The 22,231-nt window shown below is 42.5% G+C and overlaps 2 protein-coding genes across 2 annotated transcripts in view; one reads left to right on the forward strand and one right to left on the reverse strand.

Annotated features, from left to right (window-relative positions):
- unc13ba (unc-13 homolog Ba (C. elegans)) overlaps positions 1-19,916 on the forward strand; it is a gene marked incomplete at its 5' end in the record, with an annotated part of 49,469 nt that extends 29,553 nt beyond the window's left edge. The window contains 10 exons of the mRNA XM_080739652.1: positions 8,547-8,635; positions 9,780-9,917; positions 10,187-10,310; positions 11,336-11,380; positions 14,543-14,614; positions 15,731-15,878; positions 16,531-16,587; positions 17,046-17,129; positions 17,438-17,597; positions 18,201-19,916. Of these exons, the coding sequence (XP_080595778.1) occupies positions 8,547-8,635; positions 9,780-9,917; positions 10,187-10,310; positions 11,336-11,380; positions 14,543-14,614; positions 15,731-15,878; positions 16,531-16,587; positions 17,046-17,129; positions 17,438-17,597; positions 18,201-18,483 (1,200 nt within the window). The 3' untranslated portion in view covers positions 18,484-19,916. The remainder of the gene's footprint in view (positions 1-8,546; positions 8,636-9,779; positions 9,918-10,186; positions 10,311-11,335; positions 11,381-14,542; positions 14,615-15,730; positions 15,879-16,530; positions 16,588-17,045; positions 17,130-17,437; positions 17,598-18,200) is intronic.
- Positions 12,201-13,484, reverse strand: LOC308294950 (nuclear envelope integral membrane protein 1-like; the record flags this gene model as incomplete). Its single annotated transcript, XM_080737887.1, has 1 exon — positions 12,201-13,484. One exon carries the CDS (start codon positions 13,482-13,484, stop codon positions 12,201-12,203), a length of 1,284 nt encoding a protein of 427 aa, XP_080594013.1.
- Positions 19,917-22,231: the final 2,315 nt, after the last annotated feature.

Here is a 22,231-nt window from a genome sequence, read left to right on the forward strand (position 1 = left end):
AATGAAGAAGATGAGGAGATTGATGAGGAGGTGGGTCTGTCTATTTGCCCCTCTGGACTTGATGTAATTAAGCTAAGATAAGATTTATACTTCACGATACGGGCCATTTTTACAGTTGAAATAAGCCTTGAAGGGAAACATCTACAAGTGACATCTACAAATCCCAGAGTTGATCACGCTTTCCAATAGTGTGCTGGCAGTAGTAATTTCTCTTCCCACATAATGTTTTATATTATTTGAATTTGTTACATACATTTTATTTTATTTTTAGACTCCCGTCTTGTTGTTCTTTTCTTAACTTTTCTTCCTTCCGTCCCCTATTTGTTTCTGTTACTTTATCTATTGTCACCAGGCAATCTCAGACAATGAAGGGGAGGAGAACATGGTAGGTACTGTAGTTTAGTGTAGTGTAGGCCATCGTGGCACAGATGAGCTAGCATCATCAGCACTGCACTGCAGTGCAGTGACTAAATTATTTACCCCATTTTCAGTTTGCTAATCTTTATTTTGCTTTCTCAAATCCTCATCTTTCGGGGCTGGTTTCTTGCGTCCGTCAGTCTGAGGACTCCAAGGTGAGAGAGAAGGGGAGGGGTGACATGTCTTACCAGCTGGGTTTGCTGGTGTTTTCATTTCATTTTTAGCGTGGTAGTTGTCCAAACCATTTAGAAACTGGATGCCAGTGGCTTTCCGTGTACATACATACAAGAAGACCCTTGGGCCTTTTCTAACTTTCACGGAGGAGCAAGATTATTAAGACTTGTTGTAATCTTGCATTCAAGTCAAGACGTTGACTGAGGAAACATTTACTGCATTAAAAGATGTGCATTTAGAACAGCCGAAACCAGCAGGCCATACTCCTTAGGGCTCTCATAATTTCTACTAATATGTTGTCAAATGTGCTGTAATAACTGTGTCTTGTTTTGTGTTTATTTTCTGACACAATACCAGTCTGGCTGCTCGGACTCAGAAGGCTCCGAGGTGAGGGGTGTTATTATGGGATGTGATCCCTGGTCTAGACAGAAGGTCCTGGGCTGCTTGTCTTGTCATACCGTATCTCTCCTGACATTTTACTTCATTGTTTGTGTGCCAGCTAGAAACAACTTGATTTGTTTTAGTGCTAGTATCTGTCCTCCTTAGCTTGAGTTAAAAAGAACAGGGGACCTGATATGGCAGCTATTAGCCACCCCATTAAAAGCAGTAATTTTGTGGAAAGAAAGGGGTGAAAGAATGGTGAATCAAAAACATATGGTTGATTGACACTTTGTCGCGTGAAGCGCTGAAAAAGGTTGATGCCCACTTAACTTCATTTTGTAGAATTATCAGAATTCAAAAAAATGTAAAAACTGTAAAAAAGCATCACTTCATGACATGTTTTGAGGTTGTATAGATCAGCCATTTTTGCAACTTCTGTGTGAAACTGTAGTCTGAGAAAGTAAAACTATTCATTTACGAAAAAAAAAAGATATATATGAGATAAGAGGTTTCTCCCGACAGCAACAATGTTCACGTCGCTGACATTCTCCTGTCACTCACTCGCTGCTACTGTAGTGTAGCACGACACATAAGCCCAGACACTAAACCGCCTGTAAAGCCCTACAAAGCCCCCACGAGTGCAGCGTTCTCCTCAAATAGCTCTCAGCAGACGTATACAAGGGCTCTAAAACGGCATCGCTGTGCTTTGAAGTACTTCACAGACTGATGGAGAGACATCAGATAATTGAATCTGAGGGTGCCTCAAGACACACTGCTTAACGTCCCAGTGGGGGCGCTCTCTCCAAATGTCACCATGGCAGCTGGCCGCCTCTAACCTTTCACATAAGAGGGATTATATGATCCCTCTTATGTATAATAATATGTTTCATTTGAATTGATTGGTTTTCAAATAGCAAAACAATTGCAGATCTATAAGCTTCTGTAAAACCTTTGATCGTTTTAACAAAATAGAGATGCTAGATTGGAAGTGGTTAAACCAAGACACTTAACTGCAGATACTCATACCGCAAAAATAGTAAAATAATATCTAACTTCTCGGTCCAACTGTTCATATAGGCTGCAGTAGTCATTCAAGCTCTCAGTACCTTTGCTAGGATGTAATCTTCATAGCCAGCCCTCAGTTGAGGCGAGGTGATGATACAAGTTGATCCACTCTTCCCTTTACTTTCCTCGTGAAACGGAAACGGTCAATCAATAAAACTTGCAGCAGTTTGTGTTTCATACACAGTTTAAATCACAGATATCTTTGTTCTGTCCTGTCCTCCCCAGTGTGACAACAAGGAGAAAGAGAAAAAGGTTGTATTGTGTGTGTGTGTGTGTGTGTGTGTGTGTGTGCGTGCGTGCGTGTGTGCGTGCGTGCATAGGTGCGTGCGTGCATGTGTATTATAGCTATGTGTTGTGATAGTGGATTAATTGTTTCTGGTGTGTCTTTCTGTGAACTGGTTAGTCCAGTGTTTCCCAAACATAGCATGGGCCACGAAACCGGTTTCTCTCTTTTTTTTTATATGAAATGAATAATAATAATAATACAAAATCTATATATATTAATCTATAATGTATTTTTGTAAACTGAGTCTTTTGGGTCTCCAGCTGAAACGGTTTGGGAGCCCCTGGGTTAGTCCATGTTTTCAGTCTGTTTTCATGCTGTGCGTTGTGCTGAGCCTCAGGCTGAACTCCTGACCATAAATAGTAAAATCCTGAGTGTTTACAGGTCCATTTGGTTACATGTGTTCAAATGGAGGATTTTACTGTATATAGTTTGTAGAATGGAATAATAGAACTCTGAGCAGTTCGTCCATTGACATTACAGAGTAGACATGGTGCAAAATGTACAGTTTTTCCATAATTCCAAAGAAGACTTTAGTCAGTATAGACTCTCTAGCTGTTTTGTTTTGCTCCACTTCATGACCAAAATGTGACCCAGCGGCCAGTGCATGAAATGAAGGACACAGGGCTGTGTAGTTTGTTAAACCCATTAAAACCAGGAAAGCATTTGTGTCATTTTAGATTTTAGCTTTAATATTGTCTGTCGAGTGGAAACCTCATAATTATGTTCAAAATTGGACTCAAATTCTTAAGCATCAAAAATATCAGATCGACAAGCTCAAAGTCGCGCTTGTGGGTCTGCTACTTCTTTGATGGTCTTGTGTGACACTGTAGTATGATATGAGGCATTCATTCACAAGAGATAGAATTAAAGAGAAAACAAGAGAAAATTAAAAAACACAAAAAATAAAAATATGTAGATAAGAGGTTTCTGCCCGACAGGAGCATCGTGAATCAAAGGTTAGTGAACATCTCTGAAAGTGTGGCAGGGAACGACATAAGTCAGAAAAACAATGTTGGCAGTCAGTTAGTTAACAGGGTTAAATGAAGACGTGGACTTGGCGTCTATGGATGCTTAGCAGCTAGCAGCATTTTGAGCTATTTCCTCCTCTTTTAGTGCATTTGGTTGTGCAGTACTTGCACAAAATTCTTTGTTGTTTATTAACTTGATGTTTTTGTTCTTTCTATTTATTTGCTAGTCTGAGTCCAAGGAAAAGGTGTGTGTTCAACACTGGCTTTGTGTGTGTGTGTGTGTGTGTGTGTGTGTGTGTGTGTGTGTGTGTGTGTGTGTGTGTGTGTGTGTGTGTGTGTCACCTCTGAACTTTTTCAATCACAACTCCCTTGAGAAACTTTGTGGGACTTGCTGCTGAATCCATTCCAACCATTAGTTATCAGTAAAAATTACTCCTTGGCCATAAAATAGGCCCCCTTTAATGCCAGGCCCTCTGGATACCCCTAACTTTGATTGGCTCCCACAAAGTTTCTCAAGAGAGTTGTGATTGAAAAAGTTCAGAGGTGAACACATATTTTGTGAAGAAAGCTATTGGTAGCTACTCAGCTAACTTTCCCTTACTAAGTATATAGTTTACTTCGGTGAAGTAAACTATATACTGGGAACAGCAAAATCGGTGTGCGGACTTTTTTCGTATTTTAATGTTGCATCAAGGAGTCATTGTCCATGAAATGCATGGATGAAATATCTAATGATAAAAAATGAAGGTTCCCCCATATCAGTCATCTGAAGCAGGGACATCTGTTTTCAATACGTTTGGTTTTAATTTGATTGGGCTTTTGTAGGAGGGGAAGGTGTCTGAACAAATGAATATTTAAAAGCAAAATTATTGCAAGAAAGTAGTGTTATCTTCAAAATGGACATCAAATAACATAATATTTTAACCATGGACGAGAAAAGGGCACATATAATATGACTCTTACAATCGACTTTACTTACCTACTATTTACCGGTAGGCCTACTTACTAAAATAAAAGGGCCAAAAAGTCTGTGTTGACATCACCACATCTCGAGGCCAGTGTCCATTTCAGTTGATAGACTAGAGCAGAGTTTGCATGTTCTCCCTGTGTCCCCTAGGGTAGGTACCCTCACAAAAAACATGCAGTAATCCTGGTCTTTATACTGCCTCCCCCTGGTCAGTCAGGGCGCCTGATGGAGGGGAAAGGAACTGGTTGGAATAACGTGTTCCTCACACGTGCTACGTCCGACCGGGGAAAATCCCCCCTGTCAGGTGATAAGAAGCGGCCTGCTCACTTCTCTTGCACTGAAGGAAGCATGAGGTCAGTTCGGGGCTCTCCCCAGGTTGGCAGAGGGATAGCAGCGCCCAGGATTACTGCAGTTTAAGAAATTACACTGGTGAAAAATGAGTTACAAAATTGTGGGATAAATAATAGGGCGTTAATTTACGAAGATAGGAGGTTTCTGCCTGACAGCCTATGAAGCATCAAAGCATGGCTGATTGAACTGTTGTGTCCTTGCCTGGTCCTTTCAGGGTGAGAAGAAAGACGAGGAGAAGCAGGTACGTAGGTCAATATAGTTCCACCCCTCCCCCCTCCTTCAGCCTCTCCTGACCTACAGCATTGGTTATTAAAGTGTTGTTTTAGAAAAATAGCAGATTAGAAAAATAGCAGTTGTACGGCCTTGTAGATCTGCTATTTTTGAATAACCAATGCATAAATGGATAGTGGTTACAAACATTGTGATGCTACGTACTGTATGTTAGCCACCTTGAGAACTGCTCTACACGGTTCTTTGTTGGCTTGTAGATCAGTTCTTTTTGGCAAGCGGCGGCCCTCGCCCGATGGACTGACTACAAATGGATCTTTATTCTCTAGGACATGACCTTACATTTATTTTCTCTTCAGCTGTTCATTAATGTTCTCCCTTGCTGCCAAGCTCAAATTCTGACCTTCACTTCAGTTGAATTAGATTGAATTAGTCAGTTTTAAAGCTTGATATCGGTTGTATTGATTTTCATCTCCGACAGGCTGAAGGCCTTGGGGCCTGTGTGTGTGTGTGTGTGTGTGTGTGTGTGTGTGTGTGTGTGTGTGTGTGTGTGTGTGTGTGTGTGTGTGTGTGTGTGTGTGTGTGTGTGTGTGTGTGTGTGTGTGTGTGTGTGTGTGTGTGTGTGTGTGTGTGAGTGTGCACGTTTATTTGGTTACCTTTTTAAAATCTTTTGCTTCTCTTTTCTTTACTTAAAAGGAGGAGGATGCTAACAACAAACAGGTGGGTTGTTGAAATACACCTTATATACTTTCTGTGCCGAATGAATCTCGGGGCTGAAGACATTCTAAAGTCCAGAATGCCGATAGTTTGATCCGCATCAGTCAGAAAACACTTGAGCTCGTACGTGAGAGGCACTCTCCATGCACAAATAACTGTGCGTGAGTGCGTGCGTGCGTGCGTGTGTATGTGCGTGCGTGCGCCTCAGGCAGAGGAAGGAAGGCATTAGAGTAAACAGGAGGAAATTATTCCATTAGTTCTCTCTCTGCTCCTTTCCATTACTGTCCCTTGATTGGACGATGACTCAACATCTGTCCAGAGAACCGTTGGCTCTCATTGGACAGAACTCTGACCTCATCTGATAAGAGTGATATTTTTGCCTCCAACTAAACTCCATTATTCGACTAGTTTGGACCACTTCTATTCCTATTTATTTTATGCGAATGTAATATAATATGACAACAAAACATGTTGAACTGCATAGCGTCACTGTCGGACGATAAACATGTATATCACATATTTCAACTTTTTTCTTTCGTTTTCTACTTTGTTGTACAACAGTATCGCACAAAAGTGGTGAAAACAGCATATTTCCTCTATCTTTGAAAATATTTTGAAGTGAAAGTGGTTAAGTCTGTTTGTGGGTTTTAAAATGCGTCACGTGGCGTGGTGTGAGCTTGTAGATCGGCTATTACTTTTGTGTGACACTTGAAATATGGACATATGAGATATGCTGTATGGCTTGTGTTAATGGAGTTTTATTCTCATTTTCATTCACCAGTCAAAGGAAGAACTAAACAAGGTTTGTTCAGCCATTTGCCCTATAGATGCCATCTACCTTTCCCTATGCAAACTTCTAATACAGTTTTCAATCAATGAATCAATCTTGCCTCATAGAACAACTTCCCCAAAGTCTTGCCTTTAACCTCTAGTCTAGACAATTTACTTGGTGATGTTTAGCTTAGCCTACCAGTCATTAATGGATTCCACCTGATACGTTGTAGTATTATCCTAATAGACCCACACCAGACCCCAACATCACGTAATACGTTCCTCAAATTCATCCCCATTTTCATAAAATCATTTAAATCTGGAAAGTATCCTGATTTACGGTACGTAATTGTGCACTGTAGAGCCTAGCCTACCTGTTGCAAACAGCCATGTGCCACCACATCTGTGTCGTAAACACAATTGCCTCTCGAAGGACATTGAAGTTTTCCAAGTCTAAGCCATTACTGTCGATTTTTTTGCTTGTTTTGTTCTTTCTTGTGTTCTCCTCTGTCCTCCCGGGAAGAATGAAGCCACAGTGGAAAAACAGAAGGTATGATGGATATTTAGAGACCTGGAGACATCATCAGCAGCAACACCGCTTGTAGTTTAGTCATTAATTATAATATTGTCGCTGTCAGGCACAAACCCATCTCCATATTTTAAGTTTTTGTGTTTTTTTCATAGATTAACGACATACTTGATCATACTACTGCGTCACACGAAAGCATATAAAAGTGGAAGCTCGAAACGCAGCGCAAAGCAACACATTTTGAGCTTGTAGATGTGTTACTTTTGCCACCTTTTGAATTTGAATCCTGAACAGTACCGTTTTGGACATAGTCAATATGCATTTATAGGTGTTTACCTCGTTTGCTGTAAGTCGCTCTGGATGAAGAGGGTCTGCTAAATGCCGAAATTGGATACTTTTCTATACTGTATTCCTATACTTTTTCATACTGGCGCTTCTCGATCTTACTTTCCTTGTTCATGGCTTGTTTGTTCATAATTTTAGTCCGGGGGGAAGTATAGCTGTTTAGCGTTCTACTGCCTGTGATTCTGTGGCTGTGAAGCCAACATTTAGCACCTGAGACAGTCTGTGGTACTGTAGCAATGTTCGTGATGACCTTTCTTAACGCATTAAAATCAGGAAAGCATCTCTTATCACTCACTCATCCCATGGCCTAGGGGGGCTATAGGGGTGTCATGGTGGATGCTTGGGCAGTCAGCAGGGATCTCCAACGCTCTCTTCTGCTGTGCATAGCAGGGTTTGGAAGCTGCAGCCATGCAGTCTATTCCTTGATGTGTCCATCCATGCAGGACTTTGTTTTCCTTCTGCCTGCCTCTTTTCCGCTTCCTCTTTACTGCCCCCTGTAGGATGGTCTTTGACAGGGACATACAGTTGACATGACCGTACTACCAGGCCAGTTTGCGACGTTTTACTGTTGAGAGTAGAGACTCCTGTTCTCCAGCATGGGGTGGTGAAATGTCAAGCATCTATATATAGCATATATAGCATCTACAGTAGGGCTGCAAGATATATCGAAGATTTACCTTTATCGAGTTGTCATCATGCCCAATATGCATATGGCGAGAGACAGCATTCATCGAGGTAAATGGCATATTATTATGTCTGAGCAATCCCATCGGTTACACACCAACTGCTTCTCTCCAAAAGGCTAATTTTATTTCCATCCTGAATGGTAGCAGGCCTGATATTATTATTGCATTAAGGCTATACCCAGAATGTGCAATAATGCAACTCAGTCAAAGTTCAGTGGCATTATTGCCTTTTGCTAAGCTAGATATTTGTTTTAATATCTTGACTTGAATTAATGTCTTTCGTTTGCAAAACTTGACCTGAAGCAAAATGACATTAAAACCATATACTGCATTTTATTTCTACTTATCGTGAGTCATATATTGCTATCGAAGTATTCAACAATGTTATCGAATATCGAAGGTTTTCCTAATATTGTGCAGCCTTAAACTACAGTATATAGCAGCTATATACATATAGCATCTACTTAGCGTATATACTATATACCATCTATAGTATAGCATAGAATTCACATTGTACTTTTGTTTTCTCTTGCCTTCGCCTGTGTGTGTGTGTGTGTGTGTGTGTGTGTGTGTGTGTGTGTGTGTGTGTGTGTGTGTGTGTGTGTGTGTGTGTGTGTGTGTGTGTGTGTGTGTGTGTGTGTGTGTGTGTGTGTGTGTGTAGATGGACACAGAGGCAGCTGACATTCTCAATGATCTGCAACTGAAGCTCAATACCTACTTGGATAACTTCAGCACTGTGTTTGGCAAGAGGTAGCACACACGCACATACACGTACACACGGTATTAACACACAATGTTGATACAATATAATTAGCACATCTGCAAGTGGTTGCAGACACACCCACATATCTGGGAATACCCATATATGGACATATTTTGTCTCATGATAACCAGTGTCACGACGCGAGTCACACTTGCAAATGAATTCCGTCCTTGTCCCTTTTATGCCCATATATGGAGATCCCTGATGTCAACAATATTAGACCCATATATGGGAATTCCCAGATAGACATAGGCTATTGTGTCAGTCTCTGTTGTTTCAATGCAACCTTGCCCTTTAGGGCGAGGTCGCTTCTCGCCCTTAGGGCGTCTTACTGGTTGGTCTATAACTCTGAGAATTTACAAATGGGACGGGTTCATTTGGTTCCATTTGTACACACCCAGAGTTAGGGTGGTCCTTGAAATCAAAACGTTTAAGAACCACTGTGCTACACTAAATGGAACAGAGCCTTCATTAGAATCACTGATAACACCTGTGAAGGAAGTAAGGAAGGGGCCCAATTTCTTCCCATTATGACTGCTGTGCACAGAGTCTATTCTGCTCAAAAAGACTTCTCTGAAGAATGGCTTTGATAGACATATACCTTTATTATCCCAGGAGGGAAAAGCAGTCGCCCAGAGGCGGCACAGCAGTTAAGGTTACAAGGGTTACAAGAAGTATGAAAAAAACAAAGCAAAACAATACAGTACAATGCAGTTACACAAGTGTCATGTCATAACACAAATGGCAGTACTTATTGTACAACTTATCAATGCAGTGCCAGACAAGAAAAAGTGACTTTAGCCAAATAAAGTGTCCATAACATTCAATGCTACATAAGTGTCTCACCGTAAAATAAATAAAATAAATCCTAAAAAAATACTTAAAGACTACCTAATAGTGCAGTGCCAAACAAAAGTGTCCGTTGGTCAGTGCAAAAAGCAAGAAATTGACATGTGCTCACAGCAAAAGCGGCACAGGAACTCCTCCCTAGGAATGTCATTCGAGGTCAGAGTCAGTAACTACTATTCAGTTAAGTTAGGTTAGAGTTGTCCTTGCCAAGCGACCGTTGTGTGTCTCATTGATGAGTGCTGGTCTAACAGACGGTTGGTCTCCGTGTCTGGTCCCGTGCAGCTTCCAGACTCGTATCAACGGCTGCATGCGGCAGGTGGCCGACCTCCTGTACCAGATCAAGGGGCCTCCCAACCGCAGCACGGCCGAGGCGGACGCAGAACAAATACTGAGACCCCTCATGGAGTACCTGGATGGGAAGTAAGTAACTCTCCAGAGTTCTCAAGGTGGGGGTCGGGGGACCCCCAGGCAGGGAGGGGTCCTTTGGGGGTTTTGCAGGGCGGGTCCCCAGCCAAATGTGTTAAGACCAAAGTTTTGTTCCCTTTGAATATTGGATTGATATCTTCATCTTAACATGTGTGTGTGTGTGTGTGTGTGTGTGTGTGTGTGTGTGTGTGTGTGTGTGTGTGTGTGTGTGTGTGTGTGTGTGTGTGTGTGTGTGTGTGTGTGTGTGTGTGTGCTGTGTCTAGTCTGAGCATCTTTGCAGATGTGTGTGAGAAGACGGTGCTGAAGAGGATCCTGAAGGACCTGTGGAGGATTGTCCTCAGCAGCCTGGAGAAGATGATCGTCCTGCCTCAGAGCAACGACAGCCTGGTCAGCACCTCCTCCTCCACCACTTCTTCTTCCCTAGGGATGGGATGATGTGAAAATGTCATATCACGATTATTGTGACCAAAGCAATCGCGATTTACGATATTATCGCGATAATCTAAATATCCCCAACATCCATTATCCTGGGGAGGAACATTTGCCAAAAAATAGCCGATCTGAGCTTGTAGATCGGCATTTTTTTGGCAAATATATTTGATAAAGAGTGAAAAAAGACTATCAAGTACGTATATTATAAGTAACTTTTACCAATTATAGAGGGTCTAAGTGGTACCGGATATGCAGCTCGGCAAATAAAAGGTGAATTGATCCCAGTGCATGACGGAGGACGATATCACGATAAATTAAATCTCCACGATACGATTATCGTGAGTGTTTTTTTTAATCACGATAAGATAATATCGCTCATAGTCCCTTCCCTATTCTTCCTCCTCCTAAAAGATACAGTAGATAGATACCTAAAAGTGGACTTTGAGGTGGTTCCAGGGGGTCCCTGGCAAAATGTCTTAATGTAGTACAGTACAGTATATAGCATCAAAATCAGTTTAACCACTTTAACCATGAGTGCATCCAGTATAAACTCAGAACATTTACGTGAGATCAGATCAGATCAGATTGAGGATCAAGATACAGACACATACAATCTGCAGTTTACATCTTCATGACAGGCAGTGAAATTCTCCTACGTCGAGTTTCCTCCAACCGTGTGCTAGACCAGTGGTTCTCAACCTTTTCAGGCGGCGACCCCCAACATAATCATATCTTAACTGGGGACCACCCCCACCCTGACCAGCACTAAGATTTGAGGGATTACATTTTGTATAACACGGCTCTATTGTGAAAATAGCAGATCTACATGCTCACAATGCCTCGCGTTAACTTAATCATCTGGGGACCCCCCAAAACAATTTGGGGACCCCCCTGGGGGTCCCGACCCACAGGTTGAGAACCACTGTGCTAGACAATAAAATAACAATGCAATGAGTGACGCTGTGTTCTCTGACCTGCAGGGTGCCCAACTCCTTACTGCTGCTAAAGGACTATCCAATTTAAAGGTACACACACGCACACACGCGCACGCCACACACGCACACGCCACACACACACTCACACACACACACACACATGCACACAAACACGCACACACGCACGCGCGCGCGCGCACACACACACACACACACACACACACACACACACACAACTAGTAGACAACTCATATGAGACAGGGACAACTAGTAGACAACGCATGGGTCATTCTCATGAAACCATTCAAATAACAAATACCAAGCAGTAATGATTTAAACTATAAAATATGTAAATTAGTTTGGGAATTGATTATTTTTGTATTTTATAGCATTTTATGCTGAATTTCTCATTACTGCAACGCATCCATATCTGCGTGAGTGTATGTTAAGTTGCAATTTAAACAGATTAATACAAAAATATCCATATATATATATTTTTTATTATTGATGAATGACAGAAAATGTATTAACTGAATATCCATGTATAATAATAATAATTAAAAAAAATAAGTGTCCATGAGTGATGTTCTCATCCTCCGCAACATTTTTCAAAGACTGTTTAAACGCACACAGAGAATTGTAAATACATTTTGATTTTGAATGACTCAACACATCTGCCAGTACACTTTTGTTTTTATGTAGTTTTTTCCTTTTTGTTTGTTTGTTGTCTTGTGTATTTGTTTGTTTTCTTGCTTAGTTTTAGTTTGTTTGCTTTTGTTGTATTTTCTCTAGAATGAAGTTACTTTTTGCCCAAAAGTAACTGCACAAGTTCAGTCGAGAGCATTCGTATGACATCTGTGAAGTCATTCAACGTCTTCCTCCAACCACTTTTCTTAAGGGCTATTATAGTTCACCCGTTCAGTTTTTGGTTTACAGGCGCATTAGAGTTCATGACAGGCTCCATATCTTCCTCCTCCTCATCTTCATCAGTTGAAAAAAGCTCCTCACAATAGGCTCCGTACTGCTGTGCGTGGTCAGACACCTCGTTTGGCAACACGTGCAGCGAGCCCTCCACAAAGTCTGCAAACCTTTTGGGAGACTGAAGCCTGGACACCGCCTTCCAGGGGCTGAACTCTGGGCTGGCACAGAACCTCCTCAACTCCTCCATGGCCCGCCGTGTCTCCTCCTCGCCCTGTGTCCGGTACTCCTCTTCAGTGAGCAGCCGACGTGGTTCTGGCTTGACTTTCCGCCATGCAGACAGCGCCAACGACACTGGGTACTCTGAAGCCTTGTAGCATAAAGCTGCCAGGATGATGGCAAATGCCACGGGTTGAATCTGAATCCCTGCGTAGACCAACATGAGGCCGATCAGCTGCAGGGTCCAGGAGAGGATGTTGATGCTTCTCTTGTCCACTAGGGGACCATAGCGGTAACAAGCGGCAAAACTGATGAACCCCACCGCCGTTGTGTAACCGAGAACCAGGGGCCAGTGTTCCAGCAGAATCCTATTTAGGTTCTTGAAGACCAGCTGGATGACGTAAGCTGAGAATGACCACCCCCCGACTACTAGTAGCATGTAGAAAGGGCCTCTCTTTGGCAAAAAGCGCGACGTGATGAAGATGAGAATGAGGAGGGAGGCGATCAGCCCAGTGCTCATGCCGGCAGAATAGTAAAATAGCTGACTCCTGCTAAGTGTGTCTGCAAACACAAACAAGAACATCCCAGCAAGGAATACCGCAAATAAAAAGATATCAAACTTGCAGATGGGCTTCACCGTGTATGGCGTTGTTTCATCCACAGGTTCAACCTTAAAGCATCTCTTCTTGCTGAATAAGCTGACGTTGATGGTGCTTTCATTGGAACGCCCGTGCATGAACCATTGTACCATGCTCCAAAAACCAAAGCTTTCCAGTTCTTGAAGCTTCTCCTCGTCTTCAGCAACTACCACCTTGAGCTCTTTTGAACTCCACACTCCGACCTGAATCCTCGTCCAAGTTTGTTTCCAGCCAGGCACAATGGAATTGATGTAGCAGAAGTGGTTAGCCCCTGTGTAGTTGAACACTGAGCTTTCAAGCTTCTGGTCATGTTGGATATTTATCACTTGAGCCTGGCACGATTTCTGGGGCAAATAGAAAAGCAACAACAGCAAAACTGCAACAGTCACAATGCTAATCGGTTTCATGGATCCTGCCATTGTGGGATCGGATCCCTCCCCTCGTACTTCCTCCTCGTCGACAAGAAAGGCACTGACGTAGGAGACTGACGTTCTCTTTCTATCCTTCTCTCTGTCTGTCTGATGTGAACTGTTGCCTAACAACATGTCCATATTTGGGAAACATGCACATATATGGACATGCCAGATGTCACAGCACTGATGTCAGTGTTGACATCATAGATGGCTGACATCATAGATGGGTTGATGTTATAGACTGTCTTCAAGCAGGCAATTTGGGGCCATGCATGTTGGGACAATGCCAGTCATTTACCTCCTGTGCTGTAAATATTCGGCCTGATGGTGGCGCTAGAAGAGGGCCATGTGAGAAATGAGGGGTGGAGGTTGTGGTTTGGCAGCCAATAGGCAAAATCTGTAGGAGCAGTTTCGAAAAATTTGTTTTACAAGAATCGGCTTCATGGTGGCACTAGGCAAAATGGTGGCAGCCAATAGGCAAAATCTGTAGGAGCAGTTTCGAAAAATTTGTTTTACAAGAATCGGCCTCATGGTGGCACTAGAAGAGGGCCATGTGAGAAATGAGGGGTGGAGGTTGTGAACATGATTAGTGGAGCTACCTCTGGTGTTGTGATAGTGGACATCCTTGACCTTTTGGAAGTAGTTTGTCAGTTTGTACAAAGGTATCTTGGAGGTGTATTATATCTTGTACACCAGGCCCATTGCACTATGCCGTACTCTGTCAGCTACTGTAAGCCACCCCACGCTTATGTAGTGATAAGCGGTGAGGTGGGCCCGAGAAGGAAGACCAAGCATGACCCTAATCAGTTTGTTCTGAGCTGTTTGGAGGTTCAACTTTAAGGCAATTGGGGCATCGCGATACAAGGATTCCGTAATCAATGAGGGGCCCAATTAGAGCACCTCCTAGAGTCTTTTGTGTTTTAAAATTGATCAGTGGGGTAACCCTATGCAAGAAAGACACGTACAACAGACAGATACAAAACAGAAGAAGTACGAAACTATGGCACCACCTCTTTAACACATGGGCCACCTGCTCTAATGTGTTTCACTGTGTTTTTCCGTAGGGAGGAGGTGAGGCTCGGACGCTGACGCCTAAACAGTGTGTAATCATTGATGCCGGTCTTGAGACTATCAAGGTAGGTTGAAGTGCAAGGATGTAGGAAATAAAGTACTTCAGTACCACAAGTACTGTACTGTACTTACAGTAGGCCTATGTCCAATTGTGAGATGCATTTACTTGAGTAATGCCACCTTTTGATACTTTGATCTCTAAGGCAAATATTGTACGTTTCACTCCACTACATTTATTTGACAGCTTTGTTGCTAGTTACTTTGATTATTAATACATGCATTAGTCACTTAATACCTTCACTGCCTTTTAAAAATGGCCACTTTCAGGCTTAACTGCCACATTCACCCATAATAACAACAACTAGAAAGATGCAATTGGAAATTGCAAGTGTGGTTGCCGTAACTATATTCTGCAGCAAGCTAACTGTCATGTTAGCTTGCTGCAGAATATCCTCGATTGGTCCGCCACTCCCCCATTGAGTTCCACTCCCCCATTGTGTTCCACTCCCCCATTGAATTCCAATTGCACTTTTCCCCCATTGAAAATCTGGAAAAGTTTATCTAGTGAAAATAAAGTTTCCCCAGAACTACAGTGTGGGGCAACCACACTAATAATAATAACGCACGCCCATGCACGGATCATGCACCACGTGTGCAATCTGGGAACCCATCATCAAAGACTCGGTCTGTCTCTCTTCAAGCGTAGCGACACTGAGGCTGTCTCAGAAGTGTAGCGACACTGAGGCTGTCTCGAGAGATGCCCACGTGTGTGCACGCCGTTCACAGCTTTCAAACAAAACATTTTGCTTGGAAATCCGTCCAAGCATTCATGAGATTGCAGCCATCATGTTTTCTTCAAATGTAAACAAACATGGCTGCCATGTTTGAAAGATGGGGTTGGTCTGGGGGTCAAACATGCAATTTCGCAATCGCGATCTTGCCTAGTAGGTAGTAGGAAAAAAACAAAAAACTAATTTTCAAAAAGAAAATCTCAAATTCGGCCAAAACTCTGGAAACTCGGGTGTGGCGGCGCCAGACAATGGGAATAACTCTGGAAACGCGGGAGGTGGCCATGTATGGCCTACTTGTAAATATGGAGATATAAGAGGTTTCTGCCCGACAGCAACGTAGGAACTGGACAGTTCCCTCTACTTTAGCTGTGCTGTTCTCGTCTCTTTCAGCAATACTTCCATGCAGGCGGTAACGGCCTGAAGAGGGCCTTTGTGGAGAAGAGTCCGGAGCTGGCCTCCCTGCGCTACGCTCTCTCCCTCTACTCCCAGAGCACAGACGCTCTCCTCAAAACCTTCGTCTCCACACAACACGCTCAAGGTAAGCAAAGCAGTGGTTCTCAAAAAAACTGACCTTACATTTATGTCAAATATGTCAATCTAGTTTTAGGTACAGTTTATGTCACGAGGAAAATAGCAGTGTTTCTCAACCTTTTCAGGCCGTAACCCTTATTTTAACTGGGGACCCCCCCACCCTGATAAGCACTAAGAGTTGAAACATTACATTTTGTATAACACGGTTCTATTGTGAAAATATCTGATCTACATGCGTTGCGAGGCGTTGTGAGCATGTAGATCGGCTATTCTCACAATTCCTGCCTCTAATATTTGACAATTTGGCCAAGGTTTAATTTGTAATTTTAGAGGTATTAAAAAGTCCTTAAATTGTCACTGTGCAGATAACCTCTATACACTTACACTGTAGGCTAGTTTGTTTACTGTTGAGTGAGAAAACAATGTTGCACATTAAGTTAATCATCTGGGGAGTGGGGACCCCCCAAAATAATTTTGGGAGGTTGAGAACCACTGCATTATAGGACAGACCGAAAGTAACTTTTATCCTTGGCGTTTAACCACTGTCTGTAAAAGGTTTGAGAAATACTGATCTACACACCGGTGACATGCTCTAAAACATGGATTCTACTGACGTTGTCTCCTCCTCTTGTCCTCTCTTCTCTCCTTTTCCCTCCCAGTGCATGATGGGATGGGCATCAGAGTTACGCCCAGTGAGAAGGCTCGTCCGGACCGGGGTAAGTCAGACCCCCCGCCACCCACCAAAACCCCACCCCATAACACTCTCCTACTGCTCTGTAGGAGAGAGCCAGAGAGGAGAAAGAGGAATAAAGAAAAAATAATAATCTACATACAACTTCCTTAAAAAAGAAAAGGCAATATACAAGCTCACAAATGTGTCGCGTTGTGTCACGCTGTGAGCCTGTAGATCTGTCATTCTAGCTATTTAAATAAACGCATAATTGCGTGAATGAATGGATAATGAAATACATGAATAAACTACTTCCGCCTTGTGCACTCGTGGCCATGTATGGCCTACTTGTGTGCGCCAGCAGAGTGCAGTCCTGTAGATGTTATGAGTAATAAGGTTGTGCTATACTGCACTGTGACCTGAAGATTTTATGAGTAATAAGGTTGTGCTATACTGCACTGTGACCTGAAGATGTTACGAGTAATTAGGCTGTGTGTCCTGTAGGCTCTGGTGTGGAGAAGCCCATAGGAGAAGCCATCGTCCAAATAGACTTGGTACCTGGAAAGGAACGCAAAGTCGTTGTCAGAGGTTAGACACACACACACACACACACACACACACACACACACACACACACACACACACACACACACACAGCAACTTGACTTGACTGTACCATCATAGGTCGGAAAGTCTCTCTCTCTCTCTCTCTCTCTCTCTCTCTCTCTCTGTCTGTCTGTCTGTCTGTCTCTCTCTCTCTCCTCTCTCTCTCTCTTATGTGTGTCTCGATGTCTCTCTCTCTTTCCAGTCATCAGGGTGAATGACATGAAGTGGCAGACATCGGGGATGTTCCTAACTCTCTGTCTCTCTGTCTCTATGTCTCTCTCTCTCTCCAGTCATCGGGGTGAATGACATGAAGTGGCAGACATCGGGGATGTTCCGGCCCTTCGTGGAGCTCACCATGGTGGGTCCCTTCCTGGCCGACAAGAAGCGCAGGTTCCAGACCAAGTCCAAGAACAACTGCTGGACGGCCAAGTTCAACGAGACCTTCCAGTTGTAAGTGTCCCAGACCACAGCTTCCATGGATCTACAAGCTCAGAACGCGTCGCATTACGCGTTCTGAGCTTTACGCATTACAGAGGGTTTAAATCATACATGGGCTACTGCAGCCCAGGGGCCACATGCGGCCCTCACCTTCACTTAATGCAGCCCGCTGGTTAATACCGGAATACTGATATATTATTTATTTCAGCTGTTACTATTCCAAACATGACCTGCTTTAACAACATGAATATATATCTAAATGTGTTTGAAATTAAATCAAAATTTGCTTCTTTTGTATGAGATACTAAAATGACAAAGTAGGAAGTAGCAATATGCAATGTGGCCCTCTGGAGTGAAGGTGGAAATATAGTGGCCCTCGCCATCATCAAAGTTGCCCACCCCTGGTTTAAATCATACCGGATATGCAGCTCGGCAAATAAAAGGTGAATTGATCACAATGCACGAAGGAGGGATAATTTCACGTTAAATCTAAATCTCTCCGATACGATTATTGTGAGTGTTTTCATCACAATAAACGACAATAGCGATTATCGTCCCATCCCTAGTTGAATGGTTAATCTTTCTTCCTTCTCCCTGTTCTTGCCTTGTCTCCAGCATGCCGGGGAAGGAGTCCCTGGACTGCTACGAGCTCCAGCTCACCGTGAAGGACTACTGCTTCGGCCGGGCGGACCGCGTGGTGGGCACGGCCGTGGTGCAGCTGCGCGACGTGGCCGACCGCAAGAGCTGCGTGGTGTGGTGCCCGCTGGGGCCGCGCATCCAGACCGACGAGACGGGCACCACGGTGCTCCGCATCCTGTCCGGGCGCCAAGCCGACGAGGTGGCCAAGGAGTTCTTCAAGCTCAAGTCGGAGACACGCCCCGCCGAAGAGGGCAGATGAGAGAGAGAGGGGAGGTGGCAGATACTGTACTGCCCCGATCAGAGGGTTTTTATTATTATTGACTGTATGGTGACAGTCGGTCCGGGGGCGGGAGGAGACCTGTGTTGCATGTGGTTTCCCCCTCTCTCTCTCTCTCTCTCTCTCTCTCTCTCTCTGTCATCATCTTCTTCGCTTCGACACAAGTGGTTCTCAAGCTTTTTTAATTATATGGAGCTCCAGTTTGATAAAAAGCTTGTTTGTTTTGTTTTTAATCTCAGATTGTGACCCCAATCTAAACGATCTAATCCACACATTTTTGAGTTACAGACCTGTAACTCTTCAAGGACAAGACATTGAGAAAAAAATAAAATAAAAAAGATATCTACATTTACAAAAAAAAGAAAAGAAAATAGTGATATCTGAATTGTAACCTGTAAAATCCTGACTGGAGGAAAATCAGGTTGTAAGAAAAGAAAAACTGGTTTCAATTAAGGGATTTTGATAACGGTGATGTTTGACTTTTGTCCTGTGAGATGAATTACAGAAATGTCTGTCACATTCCGGTCAGAAATGACCAATGTTCTGAATGATCGGAGTGGATAGAGGGGATCATGCAACATTCTTAAAAAGTTTTAGAACCCCCCCCTCGGAAATGAGATGCTACATCTCAAGGGGTTATTCCTAACCAAGAATTTCAATCATGGTGGCACGGTAGCGCTAGCGCTGTCGCCTCACAGCTAGAAGGTTCCAGATTCGATTCCCACCGGGGAAGCTGTAGGCGTGTTCTCTCCTCCGCGTCAGTGCCCAATGCCCATACCCTAGTTGGGTTTGGCGAAAGGGCCTTTCTGACAAGACAGAATGACCTAATGATGTAAAACTGTAGAGAAGGTTATTGTGGTTGTTTATTGTCTGAACACTGCGATTGATGAGATGTTATTTAAAAGAAAAAAGATTTGAACAAGATTTTATTTTATTTTTTATACGTGACATGTTTATTTTGGAATATGTGATACAAATGTTTATTTCTTTTTTTATATTCCTTTTAATTGAGTGAGTAAAGCTCAGAGTACTATATATATATATATGTTCGATCTTTGACATGGGATTTACATTTACATAAAATCATAATTTCCTCCAGAAATGTATTTTTCATGATTTAACATCAGCAAACCTAGTAAAGGTAAGAGCACGAGAGCATCTAGCACCCACACCTGAACTAAACGTATGGATGGATGGATGGATCTGTTTTCAGTTTACCGACCCAGTCTAAGCCCCGTCATTTATGTAGCCTTAAACATCATACACACACATAACAGACCATGATGGTAGTGGGGAGGACATGGATATGGAGCCACCACGTTTTTCTTGTTTGTTCCAAGATTTTTAAAGACCAAAGTGTTTGCTGTGAAAAGGGAATCAAAATTGTTTGCACTTTACACAAAAACAAAAGATAAGGAAAACAAAAGAAAAATCAACTGTTTTCATAAGCAATGCATTATGGATACAGTAGCTTGTAGCATCTTTTACCACTTTATAACAGGCTATTGAACAAATGTCAAAAGATCTATTGTAAGAATAAAATACAATAAAAAAGCTATGACTGCCCAGCTTATAATGGAAGTCTGTGGTAATGCCAGTCAAAAATGTTAGTATACATTAAAACTCATGGATTTACTGGGTTTCAACATGGACATAACTCTGGGTGCTCCATATGGGATAAATGTGGAAAAGTGTTGCATTTAAGCTCACATACTCTGATCATTACTCTGATCAAACCTTTTCATGTGCATTTCTCCTTTCTGTGTGCCTGCCAATAATTGAAACTGTGACCTGAAGGGACTGCAGTAAACACTGTTTACCTGTAGGTGTCAGCAGTGAACAGCTGTACTGCACTGAAGTATAGCCAACAATGAGCTGGCTGTTATTAAATTAAGAGCAGCATAGTTTTTAGATATTGATGAGGAACTATCACTGTACCATTCCATAGCACCTGAACAAAGCCTCCAGAACTGTGTTGTTATGCATTAGGCCACGGACCGCTTGGCAGACCTTTAAGGGGTCATTTTATAACTGTTCTATCAATCGATTAGCTGAGGAACAACTGGGACCCCGTCACAGACCCCTGGGGGTCCCCATGCGGACCCCACTCTGAGAACCACTGCTCTAGAAGTCCCTGGGCTTGCCATGCATGAGGCATCGGCCACGTTATTCATAACTTTAACACACAGTTGATCCTTTGCATTGGGTGTTAACCCAGCCAGGAACTCTGGCTCAAATCTGTATCCGGTGCACAATAAAAACCAACACGTGTCACGTTGTTGGTTTAGCTCTTGAAAGTGGCGACCCAGAGTTAAATGAATATCCCTGATCTTTCAGTCATCAGCTATGCAAGTGCAGTTACACATTGATGCCAATAAGGATATCTTCCAAAACTACTACAATTATGGCATTAAGAGTCTAGGTCAAACAATCCAAATGGTTAACTTCAGCTAGATAGTTGAAACTAGTTTAGCCTTATCCATACCTTATGGATTTAAAGTACTCACGCTCTATATATTTCGATGCGAGAAAGAGAAAATAGCAAACACATCTACAAACATTTTTACCTTTGTTTGACAAGTAACCAAAATGGCATCAAAGTATAACAGGAAATTAACTTCTGGCACAATGTCCATGATGTTCGGTATAAGAGTAATAATTTGGTGTAACGGTCATCAAATTGTGTAAGTGAGAATATGGTATCCTGTGACTATTGTGAAACCAGAAATGTACATTGCAGTTTGTTTATATTTTGCAGTTTATATACTGTATTTGCTAGGGATGTCTATAGCAGATGTGACATTGAATGTGACATTGATTTGGGGTGGCCGTAGGTGAGTGGGCACAGATGCCGTTGGAAGTGTCCCAGAGAGAGACACTTGACCCGATGCCCCCCATCATGACCCTCTGAGCACCCATCAGCTGGGTGATGCTGATGAAACTGATCACAGTATTGACAAAAGGTCTCCCCTTCCCTATTGTTTGTTTACCCTTTGCTAAAATCATGCTCGAGACATGCTGTCCCATCACAATGACATGACACCAAGATGAAAATAACTGATATGCACTCTGAATTGTTTACTATGTGCCAAGGGGAACGCCAGCTGTTCCACGTGATTATGGTTCTTTGCTTACTGACAAAGTGAACTCTTGCACTCTTTGTTTTATCTTCTGTACGTTTGTAAAGAGAACAAAAAAAAAGCCTACTGTACAACCAGAGCATGTATTTATTGTATAAAATCAAAGTAAACTAGACTTGTGCATTTTTAATGTAGCCTATGTGAAATATGAAGAGGATTGATCTACCACTATTCTGTGAAATAATGTCGAATATATACTTCATATTTAAATTTTGTTTATAAAGTATTTATGAATCATGTCTATAGACTTATTTTTTCCTCCACACCTTTGTTACCAGAATATCCTTATAGAGCAGTGGGTTTCAACCCTTTTTCATGTCAAGGTCCATTATTTATTGGGCATTCGAGCCACAAACTACCATTTGGTAAGATCTAATCTCTTAGACCTAAAACTTAGAAGATTTAGTTACCTTTGGATAAGATGTTGTCCACAATTCCATGCTGTATTGATGTTGGTACCACAGCAGAGATGACAGACAAACGATCAAAATAACAATTCTTCTACATTCTCTAATTGTGTAGACTTGTTGTACATTAAATAATTCAGATGTTTAACAACAGCAAGAGTTAATATCTACAGTATATTATAC

This window comes from Nannobrachium achirus (assembly GCF_963921795.1).
Source record: "Nannobrachium achirus genome assembly, chromosome: 12".
Classification (NCBI taxonomy): Eukaryota; Metazoa; Chordata; class Actinopteri; order Myctophiformes; family Myctophidae; genus Nannobrachium; species Nannobrachium achirus.